Source organism: Stenella coeruleoalba (assembly GCF_951394435.1).
Source record: "Stenella coeruleoalba genome assembly, chromosome: 18".
Taxonomy (NCBI): Eukaryota; Metazoa; Chordata; class Mammalia; order Artiodactyla; family Delphinidae; genus Stenella; species Stenella coeruleoalba.
Genome location: NC_137164.1, coordinates 13,136,262 through 13,158,786, shown reverse-complemented (window position 1 = coordinate 13,158,786; position 22,525 = coordinate 13,136,262). Strand labels below are relative to the sequence as shown.

General features: G+C 35.6%; 1 protein-coding gene across 2 annotated transcripts in view; it reads left to right on the top strand.

The window, feature by feature from the left end:
- The window catches only part of TRPC4 (transient receptor potential cation channel subfamily C member 4), a 162,066-nt gene that overhangs the window by 37,214 nt on the left and 102,327 nt on the right, over positions 1-22,525 (top strand). For both annotated transcript variants that reach the window (XM_079902605.1, XM_079902606.1), the window contains exon 2: positions 6,575-6,979. In XM_079902605.1, coding sequence (XP_079758731.1) covers positions 6,602-6,979 — 378 coding nt within the window. In that variant the 5' untranslated portion in view covers positions 6,575-6,601. The remainder of the gene's footprint in view (positions 1-6,574; positions 6,980-22,525) is intronic.

The window sequence follows — 22,525 nt, the reverse complement described above, 5'->3', positions numbered from 1 at the left end:
TTTACATACTAGACCCTTTTCTAAGCCTCGTACATAGATCAGTGAGCAAAACAGACAAAAACTCAACTATTTAAACCATAGAAATCTTTCTCTTTATATCTATACTTTCCGTATATTGTAGTGTCATCCTATGATCAAATATGGTCTTCATGTGAGCAGTCTTCTGAGGCTGTATGCATGAGACTAAGTTTATTCCTCCCTGTATTTAAATAATTTTAATAAATATGAAATTCTAGATTCAAAATTCTGTTTGGGGGGGGTTTATCCTTTTCTACTTTTCAGTCAAAACCTCATTACATTCTAACCTCCAAATTTGCTGTTAAGAGGTCTGATGTTAATCTGATTCTTTATTCTTTTTATGTATCAGACTCCCAAAACATTATCATAGTTTTCCAGTAAAGCAAGGATAAGTTCTTTATAACTCCCAGCAGTAGGGAGAACATCACATTGATACAGCTGTGTAGTGCCACCAAAGGGGACAGTTGGGGAGAATATCTGTAGGGTTTTCTGCCCTGGGTACAAGGAGTTTAAGGTGGATATTTCAAGATAGGAGAATGATTGATATTGGGCAATATTTGTGACATACTAATTTAGGATTGGTAGATTTGGCCAAGTGAGGGTTCTGGAGAGAGTCTTGATAAGTATAGTGTTTGATAAGGAAGCTGTTTGTCCAGGTGAGCAGGATATTATCTCAGATAAACCAGGAATTTCTTGATGGGAATAGTGAAATCCTGAGTTATTTATTGGTTTCACAGTCTTATCTTCCCTGGGCAAAGTTTTTCTAGAACAAAAACTAATGTTGTCACAGCTACTCCTTATGATGTACGTGGTAGGGGATATTCTCATAGGGGATATTTTTTTCTCTTCCTTTATAATTTTTTTTAATCTATGAAGGAGTTATTCTTATATATCTTATGTGGTACTATGGATTCTTTCCATGGGAGGTCTTATATCGTTTATAATTATGAAAATTCTTGGTCATTAATACTAAAAATATGTCCTGCACTCCATTATTTTATTTTCTCTTCATTCAATTGCTATTTTATAGATTTTGGCTCTTATACATACATTCTTTTTCTCTTCACTTTTACTTTTTCCTAACTGGGAGAATTTCATGATCTGAACTTTCCGTTTACTGATTCATTCCATGGTTATTCTACCAGTCTCTCCAATTACTTATCCTTGATGATTTCTTATTCCTCAGATTTTCTCATATTCTCTTTATAATTTTGTAGATATTTATACACGTATTTTAGTCTCCTGTTTACAGGTATATTAACTCTGTTTCTCCCATTATAAGACATTCACTTTGCTAGCCTTGGCTGTCTTGTACTTTTTTCCTCTGTGCTCGCTTTTCCCTGGAAGTATCAGCCAACTGACCCAAATCTTATGCCTTTCTGATGATTTAGGTAGTAGTGATAGGAAGTGTAGTCCAGAGCTGAGAGCTATAGATGAGTTGATTTACACATTACAGTTATAATTCTTTGTATGGGTGAAAAAAACCTTGGGGGTAAGATAGTTAGAGAAGAAAACTAGGTAAAAAATGAAAGCATTTTTCCCGGCGTATTCAGTAGCTTCGTGACTGTTGGCTGGATGTCCGGTTATGCACTGTTGCCTTCAACAGGCCTACAAGTGCTAAACCATTTTTGGGCACCTGACTGAAGCAATTTTACCCTATTAACTTTATTCCTTTACCCAAAATGACAGAGGAATGACTCTGAAAGTATAGTCATTAATTCATTGATTCATCAACAAATTTGGGGCACTAACTACCTGCTTAGCATTGGGGATGCAATATTGTATAAGTCACAATCTTCTATACAGTAAAAAAAAAAAAATGTTCTAAAGCTAAGAGGTCCACAGGGTTTACGAAGATGCATAAAAAAGACCATTAACTCTGCCTTAAGAGGAGGAGAAGAAAAATCCTCAGAGGCTATGATACTTCACAGAAGGTTTTTAAAACTTGGCAAGAGTTGCCAGAGACTCAGGGGAGGAACAATTTTCCTCTTGTAAAGAAAAGTGTGAGGAAATGCTTAAAACTGTAGTGGCCAAGTGGTTTGGGATTCTTGTCAGTGTAAAATAAGGTTTTCCAGGAACTGCCTTGGTAGATATATCTGAGAAGGCATTTAGAAGCCAGGTCATGGAGGTCCCGTATTCCATAATAGGTTAGTGTTTTTCCTGTGAACGGTTCTCAGTCATTTAAGGATTAAAAGTGAGAGAGTGATTGAATCAGCTTTACATTTTAGAAATATTAGGCACGTGGCATTGTGGAGACTAAACAGGGAGGATGAAAGGATAACATCGGTGAGATTATTAGAAGGATATTGGTGTAGCCACGTGAAAGATGATGAAGAAAAAGCCTGGAGTTAGGAATGATAGCCAAAATGAGAGCATTATGCTTTTAGGTGGAGTACGCATTATATCAAAGATTATTGAGATAATATACTATACCAATAGCAAGAAAAAAATCCGAATTGGATTGAGTGTGAATAAGTTATCTGAGAAATTGTTATTTTATATCAGATTTCAGAAAAAAATACAAATACAACTTAGATATGTGCCATAGTTTCCTAACAAAAAATGAGAGTCTTTATTTCTCACTGTGTCATAAGATCACACGTGTATGAAATGTATCTTTTGGTAGTTAGGGAATAAAAAGCGAAAAGAAAAAACAACGTTGTTTGGGGAAATTTTATTTTACTTTTAATAATGCATACTCAAGAGTGGAGATTTCTATTTTCTTTCCTTTGTGTTCTTCGGAATTCAAGTTCACTGTTCTTTGCACCACACAGCTAAATTTATCCCTTAGGGAATATGCCTTCAGACCCTATAAATATCTGGAACTTTTGTTTTCCTGCATATCTTCATGTCGTTTAGATGTTTGTGGTTTTCATATCTAGGGACAATTTTTTAAAAATTTCTCTTGGGATTGATGTCAAGGTGAAGCTCTCCCGCAGTTTTGTTTCTTAAGTCCCAAACATATTTAGGGAAAATAAACGTTGGGTTAATTGAGAATTCACGTCGCGGGATTTGAGTTTTTCTTCATCACATCCCATAGCTCTTCCAAGTCTTTGAAACATAACTTGATGAAGCAGCCATATTGCTTCTGGCTTATGTGTCATAAAGGGGGCATTGAAATCAAAGGATCTGTTCACCTCTGTAATTTATGGGGAAAAAAATATCTTTTTTCTCCAGAAAGTTTATTCTGAAAGTGTAGGGTCAGAAACAGGCTTTTATTTCCACATTTGAGGTCAAGATATTTGCTTCAGTGAGACCCCTGTTCTTTTACAGACGTTTTATCCAGTAGCAATTCCGTTGTTGCTGATAAGAGTGTCAGCTCAGGAGCCGTCGGCCTTATCGGCAGCTTCTTGCAATTACATTCGTGTATCACAGTTTTCAATTGTTAAACTTGATTTTTGTCCTTCTGTTAGTATCACTGCACCAGGTAATCCAGAAGGACAAGTGGATGTACTGAAAAATTATATACTCTTCCTGACCTTCTTAAGTTTTTAGCCATCAATCAGAGTTGCTCCACCTTCTTTCTCTTCCCCTCTCTCTCTCTTTCTCTATGTTTTACTATTCCACTGTAAATATTTAAATTTTATTTACTTTATGTATTTACATAAAGTAAATAAGTACATAAAGTAAATAAATACATAAAGTAAATTTTATTTACTTTATGCATTTACATTTTAAGTATATTTCAAATCCACGTAGGCTCCCAAACATGAATTCTTGTTTTTGTTTTTGTTTTTTATCAAATTCAAGATGTTAAAAGAGGACAGCAGATAAAAGGTCTTTCTCAGCACTAATCTTTGATTCTCCTCACCCATTCCTTCATCGTTGTTGTTTCTCCTTACTTTATAGATGGAGAGACAGGTTATCTAATGGAAAGTCTCATGCCCAATTCACATCTTAAACACAACGTTGAGTAGAATCTTTCTTTCTCTCAATGTCATATTACTCTTTTTGAAACTTACGTAGTTTACATTTATGGTAGTTATCTGGATTAAATGAAACAGATTTTAGTAAGTCTAACTTCTCATTATCTGTCCCCTCCTCTCGCACAAATTCTCCAGTATCTGCTATGTTGTGCTCCAGTCCCTTCGTTGTCACCAACATCTTGTACTCTGAAAATGAGAAGTCAAATGCTGTTTGCTGTCTAATATTTTATATGATACCATCATTAATAAAACAAAGTAAATGAAATAAAATGAAATACAGTTTTTCCATGCTCTAAGCTGATTCCTAATTCTGACTGAGCCATAATTCACATGAATTTCTGATACTGTGGATGTGTATGTATGTTCATACTTTCATTTTAACCTGTATTTTGGGCAAGCTACAATGAAACACTAGTCTTAAGCAAAAATATTGTTGGTGGGAAACCTTGGATTCAACTCTAGAAAATGAAAATTCATGTATTTTTCCAAGAGCCATGGGTAAGGACAAAGTGAGGTAATAGAGAATGTATACTGCTGAAATAGAATATAAATGGTGGTTATTATCATTATGAAGATTTACACTATAGTCTGGATAAAATTGCCATGTGAAAACCACAACTTTGATCCCGCACACTTTCATGGATGCTGACATGGATAGAAAAGTTGTGCTGGGGAAGTGGGTGACAGTTGCCTTCCTAAGGCAAATATCTTAATGTTACCACTGATGCATATATGGGGCATTTGGGATCAGAAAATTAAAAAGAGATATGTAACATAATAATGATGTTGATTTTTGAAGTTTTGGTTATACTGGAGGACTATTAAATTGTCTTTGTTGTCTGATAATATAATTTTGTTCCCGTTATTCTAGTCAGTTAATGCATTGTCTAAATACTGAAATTATAATCAAGCTTCAAGTAAGCAATTTGCATGTCTAAAATTAATATATCTGAACACCAGTATTAATTTTTATGTTCCTTTGAAAAGGTAACATTGCTATTTAAAGAACTTACAACATACTTTGTCTGCAATTATAAAAATAAATTTAGATCATGCTGTATAGTTGGTCATTATACATTTAAAACACCAAGACTAACAAAATGTGAAATATTTGAGAAAAATATTCTGGATTATTGGATTACCACTTTTTGCTTAGTCTATGAAGAGGCCTTAATAAAGTGCTGAATCAAATATGCCAGAAAGGAAGAAATTATGGAATTGCAGTTTTGTGTATTAGATCCTGAACCTAGATATTTGAGAAATCATGATGCATAATCTGGACATCAAAAAATAAAACTTAACTATTTGATAACTGAAATTACTGTTAAGTTGAGGTAGCATACAAACAATGCATACTTTCCCAAATTGAGAACATGACATTAAATATAATCACATTTGTCAATGCAATGCATGTTCAAGCTACAGTTAAAGCATTATTCAAATCTGGTTAAGTTACTTATAAAATGATTAGGTCTAAAAAGATCAATTAAGATGAATATGCATGTTCAGGTACTTAGAATACCCCATTCATTTTAATTTGATGTAGTGAATGTGTGTAAATAAACGTGGGTTGAATATAAATGACGTAGAATAATAAAATAGTTCAGACCGTAAGTATGGAATCAGAACCTAACAGCAGCAAAGAAATTATATTCAAAACAGAATACATTTTTCAGTAAGTTTGTACCTCTAAGATGATTACCAAATCAGTATAACTTTTAGCGACATCAGACTTTTTTATTAATCTATTTTAAGATGATAATCTCTTATTTATTTGAAATAATTTCCTCATCTTCAACTGTATATTTACTGTAACTTCAAAATAATATTACATTTTACAATAAATGTATTCCTGCCTTGTGGTTTATTGTTTCATGATACAGAGGTAAGAGAATTAAGAAAATAGCATTTTCGTAATAAACCATATATTTAATCCTTTTCTACATGCTGCTGTTGGAAATTAAATTGCCTAGACTCATCTTGATAATTAATACCATTGGTACACATTCTTTCTTCCTCAATGAATTTACTTACAAGAGGAAAAAAATATAATTATGCTCATCGGGCTCAGTATGATATTTTATTGACATTAATATCAGTAACTCACAGTAACTTTAACGTCAGTTCTTACAAACATTAAAACTAGAAATGAAAGTGAAAAACATTTTGCCCAGATATTGATACTCCGTAATCTCAACAGCATCTCCATGATGAGCAAAACTGACAGTGACTGACATTCTTGAAAATCCCTGGTCCAGTTTGGGGACCCCAGAGATACAGCCTTTGACTTTCAAGGTTCTCCGTTAAAAACAATATATATTTATGATAAATTTGGTAAATAATTTTTAAAAATTACAGGTGCAGCCTCTGACAGACGTCACTTTTTAAGTAACTTGCCAAATACTGGCCTCTCTTTCTTCTTAAGTAAGAACTTTGAAACCTGTGTTTCTAGATAACTGAATAATTATTGCCTATTTCCATTGTTTAAAGGGAACATAACTTCTCACTTAGTAATTACGGTTTCATCGTTGTTATTGGCCTCATTGTGAGTTGTTAAATGCGATGCGTAATCATTCAAAAGTGTGCTAATACTAATCCTTGTGTGTGTTGGTTTTTGTTTGCACTTTCAGAGACCAAGAAATAGCATGGCATGAAACATGGCTCAGTTCTATTACAAAAGAAATGTTAATGCCCCCTACAGAGACCGCATCCCTCTCAGGATAGTCCGAGCAGAATCAGAGCTCTCACCCTCCGAGAAAGCCTACTTGAACGCTGTGGAAAAGGGAGATTATGCAAGTGTCAAGAAATCCCTAGAGGAAGCTGAGATTTATTTTAAAATCAATATTAATTGCGTCGATCCACTTGGAAGAACTGCTCTCCTCATTGCAATCGAAAATGAGAACTTGGAGCTCATAGAACTACTCTTAAGCTGTAACGTCTATGTTGGAGATGCTCTATTACACGCCATCAGGAAAGAAGTTGTCGGAGCTGTAGAGCTGTTACTGAACCACAAGAAGCCCAGTGGAGAAAAACAGGTACGTGCAAAAATACTAGCTTTAGTTTATTTTACTTGCAGAAGGTTTCTGTGGATGGTCATATTCTCCCCAAATACTAAGAAATGTTAGCCTTGAAATCAGAACTATTATGACACAAAACCACTGCTAAGTACACATTTTATACTCTCCAAAAGTCACCGCCCCCTGCACCCCCTACCCCGGCTAATCAGATGTTAGTGAGAACCAAAGCAAAACAAAGTAGCCTGTGGTGGCTTCCCATACATTGGAAACGTTTCTATCTAATGGTCAATAATGTTTTCGGGGGGCTACTGTGTACGTGTGGGTGTTTCTCCTCTCGTGCGTCATTTTCTGACGTTCTACAGTGACAGGCTGAATTCTTTTGCTAGTTTCCTTTTTAACCTGCTTGCCTGTTCTGGAATTCTGCATGTTATTGCAGAAGTGAGTCGTACATATAATTCTGATATTGTTCTTTAGCAAACTCCAATAGATTCTTTTAAATTGAGACTTAAATTTTTTAAAAGCAGGAAAAAAAAAGATTACTAAAAAGTAACTGAACTCTGACTGTAGGCTTAACTATATCAAATTTACTAATGGCAAAATGTAGCTGTATCTTAACATCACAGGTAGAAAATAAACCAAAATGGCACACAATTATAAATACAATGTGGTTTTATTCCTATCTCCCTATTTTTTTTTTTACCACTAAGGAAGTGGAGAAATCGTTGACATAAATGAATAAGGAATCTATTTTTTCCTTATTTTCTGTTTTTCCCATTTGTCCATCTAGATCCTTCCCTTTGTTACTGCCCTGTATCTGAATCGTCTCTCTGATCCTTTATCCTTTCACACTGAACTCTTCACTTCCCTGCATCAAGTCTCACTGACTAATTGCAGAGACAATGCATGTACTTCATTGGCTCAAATCTGTCCTTTAAAGTAAAATCTTATAAAAATGTGTGCTATTATACAGCTCTAGCAATTTCTGTTCTATTTGATAAGGCACAAACAATTTCTGCAAATGATGGACTCTTAGAGATGTTACATTCCTTTAAAGCAAGCTCTGCTGTAGCTACTATTCTCTTTGCTTTACTGGAGGACTTTGATCAGAATCCCCACCATAATTAGGAGAAGAACTTCATGGCTGGGTGTCTCCTGAAAAAGTCTCCCCGGAAGTTTGTGTTGTATGGCCCATTCTTATGTCTCACCACCATGCACCCCTTTCCCTTACCTGAGCCCAAACTTTGATAAAACAACACTACACGATGACAGTAGTTCTTTGCTTGTTGCTTTACTAGCTTTTTGTTCTCATATCCAGTTGTTTGGGATACCTTCCCATCATATTGGTAAAACTTTCCTGATGGAAGGATTTGCTTCTTTCATGTATCCTTTCAAACTTGTACTGACCTTGACAGAGGTGGATAGGTAATGGTAATATCTGAAGGCATATGTTATGTTATATCGCAGTTTTCCACCACTAGAGGAACACAGGACACGTAGACAGGAATGAGTAAGAGTGTGTTTTTATCTGTGTAAGTTCAGGCTCTACATTCCCAGGCCCCTCGTGATTTTGAAACTCCTTCCACAATCACAGCCCTGAAGTATTTGCATTTCCTAATAACAATGATCTTATATCGTACACGCTGTTGTTTCATATCTATAAGGGCAACCATAAGACAGATGTTGGGACTGTGGGCCTAGATCATTTGAGGTTGCAACAAGTCAACAGAACAAAATTGCAATTGTGTTTTCTCTGTTTATTACTGTATAACCTTCTTAATTCTATTGTCTAGAGAAGAGTGACCAAACATTTCAGTGTCTCTTTAGTAAATGACATTTGTGCTGGCCAAAGTAATTCGGTGTCTGGAGAAGACATCTGCTCTTATGAGATTGTTTGTTGGAAGATGTTCAGCTTCTGAGCTAAAGTCTAGGCTGACAAGTGGGTCCTGGCTTCTTAGAGGCACTTGATCTGAACCCTGATTATTAATAAAAGGCAGTAAAGGTTTGCAATCTGCCAGGAGTCTGAAATATCCCAGGCCATGTGTTTCTGGAAGATTTCTCCTGTATCAGTTTGTAAGCCAAGAATTTTCCTTTTCTATTTGCACATTCTAGAATTCCTCTTCAGCGAAGGCACTGAGAATCAACAAAATATTGCATCTTTTGGTTTGAACTTTCTAATTTGGAAAGAGCAACTCCAGTCTACCTCAGAGTGCCTGGTATCTTGTACAATAAAAGTGAGGTTGTTAGGTCATGAAATGTATACAGTATAGCCCATAAAAGAAGTCCTCAGGGCTTGTTGGGGGGAGGAAAGGCAGACAAACCCCATGAGAGCCTGGCTGTTAATCTGTGATCTACATAGATAATGCATCTCCTAAGTACGGCCAACCTTGTTTGGAATAACAGTTTCCATAAGCCAGTGTCTGGTAGGTAACAAATAAATTCTTGACAGGAATTTTTTCTCTCATAAATTGTAATTCCTTAGATGATTCTTGTGATCATTGAAAGCCATTTTGTGTTTACTATTTTTGCCTAATTTCCAGTCTCATGGGCTTCCCCCAAAGACCCTGGAACACATTACCATTAATTTTGTTGAGGTCACTGAAGCCGAGTGTTAAAACCTGAGAACACTAATATCCAAGAGGACAAGATAAACATAACTTGTCTTAAGATGAGTCAAGGAAGAGGATCTAATATAAAAAAAACCATACAAATCTGAGGATTAGAACACTTACTTAGAACTTAAAATGTGACAGATGTGGATCAGGAAATACAGTCTTCTTTTACAAATTTGTCACAAATTGATTTCTTTCTCCTGAAGAAAGATGCAATGTGTGATGGCCTCCTGAAATCATGGGGGCTTGGAAGTTCAGATTAATCTGTTTACTCTTCCAGTACATTCACCAGGGAACAATTTACAATTTGCATATGCTTACTGTGTCAGGCCTTAGCCCTGGCACTGGGGAGAAGACATTATTCCTGTTTTCTAGAGTCTAGTTGTGAAGAGAAACAGGAAGAATATCATGGGAATATGAATAAAGATGGTCACGGAAAAGATAAAAGAGAAATAAATCCTTGGGTAATTATGAAATTAAATTGACCGGACTTGGTAAATACAAAATATTATGTTTTAAGGTTTTATAACTGGGGAAAGTTAATTCCATTAACTGAGATAGAGATTATAAGTAGGGTTTATGAGACCTGCTTGGATATACTCAGTTTTCGATTTATTGACATTAACATCTAGGAGATAATTAGAAATTTTGGACTTAAGAAAGGGGTCTAGGATTGATACACAGATGATAGGGAAGACATTGAAACACATAAAATCACCTGTCTTCCTATCACCCTGACATTGATTGTCTATCCTTTCCATCATATCTTGTTTAAATGATTATGATTGCTAGTATGTCAAAAACTTTTCTCAGTGCAGGATCTAATGAAAATATTTAGGTTTTGTCAGATAAATAGATGGGCATAGATCATTAAGTATTTCCTTCCCTATTTAATGTACTTCTTCATAAACCAGGGTTTTCAGTTCTTAGTGTTTTATTTTCATTTTTACTGTAAAAAATATAAAGTAATACTTTATTTCTTTCATGTAGTAGACAGCATGGAGAACCTGTAGTTCTCCACACTAGGCAGGAAGATGGAACATCTTACTGGGGCTGCTCTCTTGCTAGAATCATTTCTCTGATACTCTCTGATGATTTATTAAACTTTTCTTTAACCTTCTTAGTACCTTATTTCTCTACAGGGAATAACCGACAGTGGCTTCTTTGCCCCTTTTCTCAGTCAGTTGATTGGTTACTTGACTTGTAATTATTTCTAGCAGACCTTTCTCTTTGATATCTTCTAAGGCCAGATTCAATTTCAGTTTTAGCTGCTTCGGTAAATGTTTAGCAGAAAAAGAACTTTCTTTTTCACTCTTCACTCAGACCGTAGTACTAAGTCTTCAGTATCATCAAAATTTCTGGGAGGACTTGTTAAAACATAGTTTGCTGGATCCCACCCCAAGAGTCTCTGATACAGCGGGTCTGGAATGGGTCACTGGAACTTGTGTTTCTGACAAGTACCCAGGTGATATTCAATACTAATGCTTCCGGTCTAGAGACAACACTTTAAGAGCCAGTGACTTAGAAGATGTTGACAGTTACAGAATACCTATAGTTGTCTACCTTGTGTTAGGTGTGCTGGACTCTACCATGCTAACCTTACTTTAAGGAGATTTCAAATAATTAGCTTAAATATGAATGAGTAAGTGATATTTAATGTATGAGAATTTCCCAACTTCACTAATATATTTATTACATTTTCCCTTCTTTGGGAAAAATACTTTGCTAAACATTACTTATCAGTTCAACAGTTAAGATCCTGGAGTATTTCAATTGAAGAAATTTTTGGGTTGAAAATTCTGCTAAAAAGAGTACCAGATGTTAAAATTTTGAGGGATCTTGGAGACCATCTAATCCAGTCACTTCATTTTACAAAAGAGGGCAAGGAACCATGGACCCAGTGGCCTTTAGGGTTTAACCTAAGCAAAAGAATCTATAAATTAATAGCTGGCAACCAACCTGGAGATGGTCTGAATGATGAACGTTCATTGAGCTTGTCACCATGCCAATAATTGTGATAAGAATTTTTTTTGCATTATCTCATTTAATCTTCACATTATCCTGTGAAGGTTGGTGCTTTTGTTCTCCCCATTTATAGATGAGGAAATGAAGGTACAAAAAGGTGTAAGTGACACGTCCCAGATCACAAAACCAGGAAATACCAGTGCTGGAACTCAAGAGTCAGAAGATAACCACCACACTGTCTGGCTCTAGCTGATTAGTTAATAATGCTAATTTAAGATATGGGTTATATAAATTTAAAAGAGGTACATATTTAGGCTGTGTCTCTGTCTTGAACACTATGAAGCCATTTATAATTTAGTGGCTCAATAGATACTAAGTCATTAGAAGCTGTGAAATGCCAGGGAAGAACAGAGTCGAGTAACAGAAATGCTGACTTCTAGCCCTGTTCCACACTTGCTAACAGGACAAGCCTCTGAAAATCATTCTGAGCCTTGGTTTTCTTGGCTCTTAATTGGAATCATAGAATTAATTTACTTGCTTCTTAATGTCTGGTGGTGTTAAAATTCTGTAAAAGTGTTTTATAAGGTGACATGTAATAACTTAATATACTGTTATTACTGTTTTATGCCATATTCTCTGCCTTCCTATTGACAAACAGATATATGAATAATACAATAAACACTGGAAAGAAGTCCAGCCCTGGCAATTTACCTTTTTGACGTATGACTTCATATTCATTTGAAAAATCCACTCACTGGAAATAGAAAACCTGTTCAGGGAGAGCAAAGTAGAATTTAACTGTTTACCCTTTTTCTTTCCATCTCAGTGCACATAGGGGATTTAAAAACTAATTTCTGTAGATGTTCTAATGCAATTTGTGACTTTAGAAACAATACCTATTATGTGATCAGGAAATCAAAGGGTGAAATAGGAGATTGGCTTTAGCAGGTTAATGCAAATGTATATCCAAATCAAAATATACCCTGCTGGGCTTCCCTGGTGATGCGGTGGTTGAGAGTCCGCCTGCCGATGCAGGGGACACAGGTTTGTGCCCCGGTCCGGGAAGATCCCACATGCCGCGGAGCGGCTGGGCCCGTGAGCCACGGCCGCTGAGCTTGCGCATCCGGAGCCTGTGCTCCGCCACGGGAGAGGCCACAGCAGTGAAAGGCCACAGCAGTGAGAGGCCTGCGTACCGCAAAAACAAAAACAAAACACACACACACACACACACACACACACACACATATATACCTTGCTGACTAAAAATAAAGGGCAGTTTTTAGTTGATATGGGTGCTAATAAATATATCCCTGGCTAGTGGGCAGAGATAAAGTTTACTTTTATCTCTTACATTCATCTGATTTTCCTCACTGGACTTCAGAACAAGTAATTTACTTTCTGCAGTCCCATGAACTTCAAATGGTCCCTATTAAATGTCGTATCTGCTAAGACAGCCCATCTGTTCTAGTCTTTGGAGCTGCCCCTTGCAGAATGAAAACATTTCAGCTTCCTCAGTAGTTAAACACTTGAGGTTACCCCTTTCTATTTGCTTTTGTTACATCCTGGATATTGACAGTAAGTGAAACTAAATAAATGTATAATAACCATAATCTTGGTTACTATCAAAATTCAGAGAGTATGCGAGTAAAAGCAAGAGCAAGAGAGAATTATAGTAAAGTATTAAAAATGTTCTCCCCCCAAAATACTTATCCTATTGTGAGACATAGCTAGATAAATCATCAATTATACTTTCTTTATATCTGGATGTAAAATGTCAGTAGGAAAGATGTTTATAATATTGTCTAAATCCACCATTAATATGAAAAAGCTGAAAATTATCCCCAAATATGATCTGTATAATGTAAAGTAGAAATCAGTATAAAGTAATTTTTATTAAAAAGTACTTTGAAAGTCTAAAAATTAAATTGAGTCTTATTATTCCACAGCAGGGAATTTAAATGCTATTACAACATAGAGCCTAGATTGCCTTTAGTCAATTGGCAATTGGCAATCATGAGAGATCTGAATAATTCTGCCCTAAATGGAAGAATTTTTAAAAGACAGACTATGTTACACTGTTAATATGATGAAGTGGATTAAGATAACAGGTCATTCTGACTCATAAAATAATACACACTGATATTTTCTTCTTCTTGAAGACCAGCAAATTATAGACAAGTAATTCTCCTGAACCATGTTCTTTTCTCTCAGCATATCACACTTATTATGAAAGTAAAAGTAATCATCATCATCATTAAATATGTTTGGAACCGACAAGAGCAAAAAGCTTTTAGCTCCTTTTGAAACTCAAGTGAAAAAAGTACAAAAAACAATCTCAAGCATTAGAGCTCCATGCATTGAGGCATTTCCATGCCACAATAAGAAAATACAAGACAGGGCCCTTGTTCTCTGTTTGTGGGCAGGGAAGGAGTGAGATATAGTGAAAAGAGTCGAGAGAGAAAGATGTGGCTATAAATCCTATTTTATAATCTCAGGAAAATTATTTGAGCCTTTTGAGCCTCAACTTTCTCATAAATAAGAGGGGATGAGAGTCCCTGCTTGCCAAGTTGTTTTAAAGATTGGATAGTTAACACACTAATGTGACTGACATCAAAAGACCTCAGTAAATGCAAATCCCTCCACCTTGATGTCATTTGAGTATTTTACACGTACGTATTCAATTCAATTTAATTAAAAATACATATGTGCATTGAAAAGGCTAAAAGTTCCTCAAAGCAAATGCATTGTGAAGTGTTACTGCTGGTGTGAAGAGTGAGTTTATGTTAGAATAAGAGAGATGGAAACTAGCCTTTCAAATGTGAGCTTTGGTGAAAAGATTTTCAGGGGTCATTTTTATTAAATACCCCCCAATCCATTATAAATGTTGTGATTAAATCTAAAAATAATAACTTGATGTCTTAGTAAGCAGTATATCAATTGAACTTCATTAATTGTAATAATTTAAAAATTAATCAAAAATGATGTCATTCAACAATTGTAATTCATTGAATAGATAACGTGTTAATATAATTAGGAATTTAAAAAATACATATTATCATTAGAATGTCTCAAAACTGTTTTTAAAATGTCCTTTCAACCTATTATATTTATTTCTGCTCTGATTAGATATAAAGTGAGTAAAGTTTTTATTGCTTTAATATCTGAAACACAAGAAAGTGAGGATTGAAGTAATGTAGAATTTTAAATGGTCTTTTCAAGAACCAATTTTCAAGCATTTAGGAAGAAAGAATATTGTGATTTTTATTACCACAATTTATTCTTTATGCAATAATTTTCTGGTTCAAGTAATGTCTAGATATATCAGTATTCCAAGTCTCTAATGTTTGAATCAGGTATTAGAAACACTTGACAGTAATTCTAAACTGTGAATTTTGAGCATGTAAGAGCTGATTTATAGAATCTAGCCTTCTCAGAGAATGCTCAAACCCACCCAGAAAGAGTGGGTAGTTTTGGGAGGGTAAGAGAAATTCATAATTACAGATTTACCAAATGGATGCATAACCTCTCTTCCCTTAAATGAGATGATGATGGATGAGTAGGGTGGGTTTAAGTCTGAACAATCTTCATCCGCGTCACATGTGTAACCTAATTGCAACACTTCTTTTCAGTTTCTGGACTCTCCCAGGGAAAAGTATATAGATTTGTTTGATTTGGAGCTACAGGCTTAATTTTTAAGCACTACTGGTACCGTCAGGTAAAAATGTGAATTTTTAGTACAATAATATCTTGATGAATAAAGTATAAATTAGAAATAATTATGCATTTATTCAGACCTTATACTATGTGAATTTCCCACTGTCCAAAATATCAGAGAATCCTCAACTAGTAGTATATTGTAATTTTCCTCAAAAACAATACATAATTTGAAAAAGTAAATAGGGTGAGGTGCATTGTAAATTTCTATTAGATGTTACCATGGTGGTGGTAGGTCAAGGGATAGTAATAAAAATCGTTTATAATAATTGAGCATTATAGTGTGCCAGGCATTCTCTTAAGACCATTCTACATTGTTATCTCATTTAAACCTCATAACAATTTTTGTAATAAGTTCTTTATTATAGCCATTAAAAAAATAAAAAGTTGACTTACCCAAAGCCACCATCACTAACTAAGGATTTAAACTGTTTTCTCCCCTCCAGCAACCAATGTGGACTCTACAAACAATTGCAGACTGCATACTTGCTGACCTTAAAACCAGCTTTAGAATCTTCAACAATTGTTGAAGCAGTCGTTATTAAATAATAGGGTTTAAATGAGGAGTAATGCATGAGTACATGAGTAGGGAACACAACAAACTTGGTTTTTTTTGACTGCCCGGTATGTATTTTCACATTTACTGAATGGATTCCTTCCAGTTACACTGAACTGTTATAGGTAAGGAAATTGAAGCTCAGAAAAATTGAATAACTTGCCCAAGGGAGATTTGAGTGTAGGCTTCTCTGTTTTCATGGACTTTACTCTTCCTTTGTCAAACTGCCTGGTTACTTTGGCCATGAGATGTCTGGCACTCTCAGCCCTTCAGAACATGCCGCCTCCTAGGAGTAAAACTTGGTCCTAGAGCAGCACAGAAAGATCTCTCCTTGACTCCCGGGGATCGTCCTGAAATTCCTTCAGCCAGAGGCTACTGACCAAATCTTTTAGTACTTTATTTTTTTTTTTTCAGATATGTGAAACTTTATTTTTATTTATTTTATTTTTTTATTTAACATCTTTATTGGAGTATAATTGCTTTACAATGTTGTGTTAGTTTCTCCTGTATAACAAAGTGAATCAGTTATACATACACATATGTTCCCATATCTCTTCCCTCTTGCGTCACCCTCCCTATCCCACCCCTTAGGTGGTCACAAAGCACCGAGCTGGTCTCCCTGTGCTATGCGGCTGCTTCCCACTAGCTATCTATTTCACATTTGGTAGTGTATATATGCCAATGCTACTCTGACTCATTTAACAAAACTGGTTATCTGATTCCCTCGATTTCTCCTAGATTCTTGTAGGAAACAATTGGCAGCGATAAGGACACGCTGGTGGCACACTGAGAAAATGCTAGGAAGAGGGAGGTGATTACAGGTCAAGCCATGTGCATTTCAATATTGTCCTGTGGTTGGGTCTGACACAGAGGTTGAGGAACTCAGAGAGGACCTGACGGCTGAGACTCTGCAGAGATAGACCCACCCTCCCAGACTGGAGGAGACTATTTTGCAGACAACACAAATCCTTTTCCTATTTATGTGTGAGATCAGTTATGAAGCCCTGATCAAATTAAACATCTCTCTTTGCGACCATCATATCCTGTGCACCTCTTCACACCTCTTAGAATATTATGTTGAAAGTATGTAAATATGTATCACTTTCCTCTACTTTGTCAACCTCACAATACCAACAAGTGTATGTGTGTGTGTGTGTGTGTGTGTGTGTGTGTGTGTGTGTGTACACCCTCCATATCTGTGGGTTCTGCAACATCCTTGGATTTATCCAATGGCAGATGGAAAATATTCCCCCCCACAAATTCCAGAAAGTTCCCAAAAGCAAAACTTAATTTGGCCTTGCACTGGCAACTATTTACATAGAATTTACATTGTATTTACAACCATTTACATAGCATTTACATTATATTAGGTATTAAAAGTCATCTAGAGATGATTTAAAGTATATAGGAGGATATGCATAGGTTATATGCAAATACTCTGCCATTTTATGTAACGGACTTGAGCATCCTTGGATTTTGGAATCCAGGGCAGGGGCCCTGGAACCGATCCCCTACAGACACCGAGGGACACACATACGCATATGCACACACAGATACACACAAATATGTCCACACACACACGTATGCACGCACACAGGCTTGTGCAAGCACACAGCCCCCTTCATAATAAAAATAATGGAAAATCGAGCTGCTTTTCTTAAAATCATAGGTAGTTTCTTAGGTTTGGAAGAGATTCTAAAGGTTATCTGGGACAAACACACATACAGTGTTTACTATCTGTGCCAAGCACGGGCAATATCGAATCACTATATTATTCTCTTTTTTTTCACTTTCAAATGATTTTCATGCTCACACCGATCAGCCTGATTCAGTATGGAAGGGCATGAATACCAGGAGGTGAAGGTCATTAGACGCCATTGGAGGCCTGTCACAAATGCATGGTAAAATGTTACCATTAGTGATCTGGGTATCGGGATAAAGTGCATGCTTTTCTTTCTTGTGCTTTTCTGTCCTTCCTAAAATCTCTACAATGAACATACATTATTTTTAAATCAGAGAAGAATACGTGTCTCTATCTATATACATATCTTTATGTATATTTAGGGACAGGCGCATTTATCTTGGAGAAACTGGTTATTTATGTCATCATCCACATTGACAGACCCAGCAAATTTAGAATCACTATGTTATTCTTAGTATAGAATCACTGGCTTCTGCTCCTTCAAGTCCACTGGAGCAGAGCAGCAAAGAGAACAACTCAAGATGAAGAGACAGAAGTCTCCTAAAGAATGGTTTGGGTGAACAAATCGTCAGTAAAGGAATCATGTGTTTTCTCATTTCTTCTCTTTATTCTACTATCTTTAACATTTCCTTGGTTGCCTACTGTGACCAAGATAGTGTTCAAATATGATCACATAGTAGACTTGACCTCAAGGAATCTAATCTAGCAATCAATTGCAACTTCAAGATAAATAAAAGTAACAATATATAAAATGTATACTCATCCATTTTGCTTTTTATACTATATTGATTTTCCATTTGTATTTACATAAATATTTTTGTGGGAATAGGGGACTAGTGCTTAATGTCTAAGAATTATCCATGTTAGATTATACAAGACACAAAAATTCAAGAAACTTAACATCAGTAAAAGAAGAAAGAGACCAGTACCATCATATTTCTGTGAAATGATACAAGTGTATAAAAAATATTCAGTAGATTTGGGAAAGTGTAATATGTTGACCTATGAGAAGGATTTTTGTACAGAATAATATATATAAAGCATACACTTCACCCTAAATGGAATCAGTATGAAATATATTTGCTTTGCACACATATAACTATTAGCTTTAGCAGTGAAATGCTTAAAATTAAAAAAAATTTATTTGGTAAATTAAATATATATTAAATGTTGCTAAACATACTTCTCTTGCATACTTTATCCTAGAGCATCAGAGCCCATTAATCTTTTTTAACATCTGAGGGGCCTTTGATTATTTTGGTCGAGCCTTAAATTACCAGCTTTAGGAAAGACATTTCAAGTATATTCTATTTAGTGCTTTTCAGCCTAAACTTAATGTTTGACTTGCAGGTGGTGTTCATTAAATCATATGTTCTAGCACCTATTTTGGATGACTTTTACGTTACTATACCATGTTCTCCTTAACCCAACACTGCCTGGTTCTCTCAACTTAAAAGCAAAACCTCAAGTTTAACTTTGTGAAATCAGAGAGCAGTTTGATATCATACTGACCCTACATCCCTCTCCCCCTTCCCCCCTCCTCCTGCTTCGCTACTCCACCCCCCCCACAAACACACACACACACACACACACACACACACAGACTCCTGGAACCATTACCTCCTCCTGCTTCGCTACTCCACCCCCCCACAAACACACACACACACACACACACACACACACACACACACACACACACACACACAGACTCCTGGAACCATTACCTTAGAGATATGAAGAAAGTGAAATTTAGAGAAGTTCAGGAAACTTGCCAAAGACTACTGAGATTATTCATTCTTGAGCCAAGATTAAAATTCACTTTTTTTGCCTAGAATCAAATAGAAATATTTACCATAAACATTACTTTAATTCCAGCCTTAAACATTTTGTAGCACAAGGAAAGAATACAGATATAAATAAATGTTTCAAGGTTTAGTTTTGGGTAACAGGAAATGTTTCCTGGTGGAAAAAGATTAGGTTTGGAATCAGACAGATAGGAATCCAAGTCTTAGCTCCACCCCTTACTATCTGCATGACCCAGTGGTGATTATTTAACTCAAAACGGAAAACGGTAATGGCTATTTCTCACAGTTCTGATGAGAATTAGAAATTTGAAATACTTCATGTAAAGTGAACGCCTAGTGTATTTACATTTGATTTCGTGTTGTTGTTATTATTATCATTATCATCATTCATTCATTTCAGAACCAACTATGCTAATTTGATCAATGTCTAAAGATTGACATTTGCATCACGATTCTAAGTTGTCGTGATTAGATTTCAAATACACTGATGCAGGCCACAGGAGGCAAACTTGCTGAATTCTGGTGATGAAATCTCAAAGGCAAGGCTTCCCAAATATCTGCATAATGGTCAGGAGGATTGTGAATCGATGAGTGGTTGGATGGAGCCAGGAAGCTTGTCTGTGACCTCAGACATGTGGAGAAGTTAGGAGAGTGGAAATTGACCAGGTTTCTAAGACTACAGTGAAGTCTAAATACATATAATCTAAACATGTTGTTAATCATCTGATACAATGTAGTTTCATTCTGAATACAGAGAAAGAAAAAGAAAAATCATGATAAAAGAGGATGATCAGAGATGATCTCAAGGAAGAATAAACAGGTTCCCTTAAGGATAATCTAGGGAGTATGTGTTCAGAAGAAACAGGTCATTTCAATGCAACATTATGAGAAAAAAAGCAAAACATCTCCTGCCCTAAGTCACATTTCTTTTAATAAAGATGAGGTAAAGCAGATCATTTGTTTTAACCACACTTAAGGAAAAGACTGCCACCTGGTGAATATTTGAGGCCTTTTAAAATACATTAGTATTAGTTTAAACATCTGGCATGAACTCAGAAATAATAGTCATCCACTTTATATTATTTTCCTTTAATTTCATTAGATTACAGTTTCGCACACCACCATATTAGCAGAGGTTTTGTAAGGCACCATAAACATCACGAGTTTCCATGAAATTTATCCATTTTTACCTGGTACAAATGCATCTTTTACAGGTCACCTAATTCAGATGAAATATTACCAAGAAAAGGTAAACAAAAATTTATGAACCACCATGATATACTTCTTTGGATTTCTTCTTTACTTAATTCTATAGCAAAATGACAAAAATAATATCTTGGGATCACTATAATGCTGATACATTCCATTCTTTACAAATCTGATCCAAAAAGTCAACAGCCGGCGAAAGTCATTTTTCATTCTATAACTAGTGCTGTAGTCAGAGTCTGTTTTGATTTTCCCTGGGACTTAGCTTTTTCTGAATATTTTATCTGAGGCATGAGAGATAAGGAATTAATCCCCAAAGTTTTCTTCTTCTAGTAGCATGTTGCCACTCCACCTATCCTGGTAAATATTTTTGACACACTAAAGTGGAGGTTAAGAAGTCTCTTAGCTGGTTGCTACAGAACTTGTAAATTGCTGAAGTCTTTCATTGTTGTAGCTCAAGATTCAAGTTCACAGCTAAAGAAACTCAATGGAGGAAAGAAAAAAAAAACATGATTCTTTCCCTTCACATGTGTATTTCTCAGCCCCCAGTCAAAAATCTAGGTAATATTTTCCTTATCTGTGGACGGAGGAAAGCCATCATTCCATTCAGAGGACTAAGTGCCTATCACTTTACTTTTGCCGAGAAAGTCCAGCTATGGGGCTGACATGACTTAGCACCTGTCTTTTTTCATTAGTTTCACACTGTCGTATCCTCGAATTTTTCCAAGCATTAGTTCAGTTATTTTTATGCAATCTCAGAAGAGAAGTTTTGTGAAACAAGTTATTTCCGTAGTCCTCCTTAGTTTCAGAGCTACGTTTTTATCCTGAAAGACTGTTTTTGTGTCCTTGCCTTTCTTTGATACTTACCAACATAACACATTGTGTTACAGTGATGGATCATACTATTATCCTCATTTGCATTAACTTCCTAATTCTTCTTTTTCTTCTTTTTTTTAAATTTTTGTTTTATATTGGAGTATAGTTGGTTAACAGTGTTGTGTTAGTTTCAGGTGTATAGCAAAGTGATTCAGTTATACAAATCTATTCTTTTTCAAATTCTTTTCCCATTTAGGTTATTACAGAATATTGAATAGAGGTCCCTGTGCTACACAGTACATCCTTGCTGGTTATCTATTTTAAATATAGCAGTGTGTACAGTACATCCTTGCTGGTTATCTATTTTAAATATAGCAGTGTGTACAAGTCAATCCCAGTGTGTACAATTTAAATATAGCAGTGTGTACAAGTTTAAATATAGCAGTGTGTACAAGCAGTGTGTACAAGTGTGTACAAACTCCCAATCTATCCCTCCCCCCTCCTTCCTGCCCCCCGCCCCGTATTCATTAAGTAAGTTCTCTAAGTCTGTGAGTCTGTTTCTGTTTTGTAAATGAGTTCATTTGTATCATTTTTTTAAGATTCTGCATATAAGCGGTACCATATACTTGTCTTTCTCTGTCTGACTTACTTCACTTAATATGATAATCGCCAAGTCCATCCATGCTGCTGCAAATGGCATTATTTCATTCTTCTTAATGAAGCCTTTTTACCTTTAATTTTTCCCTCATGTGATAACTAATATATAAATGTAAAAACTTTAATTAGCCATGGTTGTTGTATTTTGGGTCTTTAAGAAACAAAATCTTTTTCACCCTGTTATACTGTGATGGTCTTTGTAGTTCATTTTCTTCTCAAACTTATGAATGCCAGCCTATTCCTTAGGCAGATTTTACTCTTCACACCAAATAAAATTTTAGTCCTCTTTTCTTCTCCTGGCTACATAATACTACACACATTCTAGGTGTTAAGTAAGAGTTTGCTGAATAGATGGATGAACATGACAGATTAAAAACCCCCCATCATCACTCATGAAAATAAAGCAGGCAAGGAACAATCTGGAAAGATAAAATCAAACGTCAAGGAGCTTATAGTCACTAGTGAAGGTAGCACTTCTGATTTAGATCATACTCAGAATGAAAACAAAATTATTAATACCTCCATTATAAACTG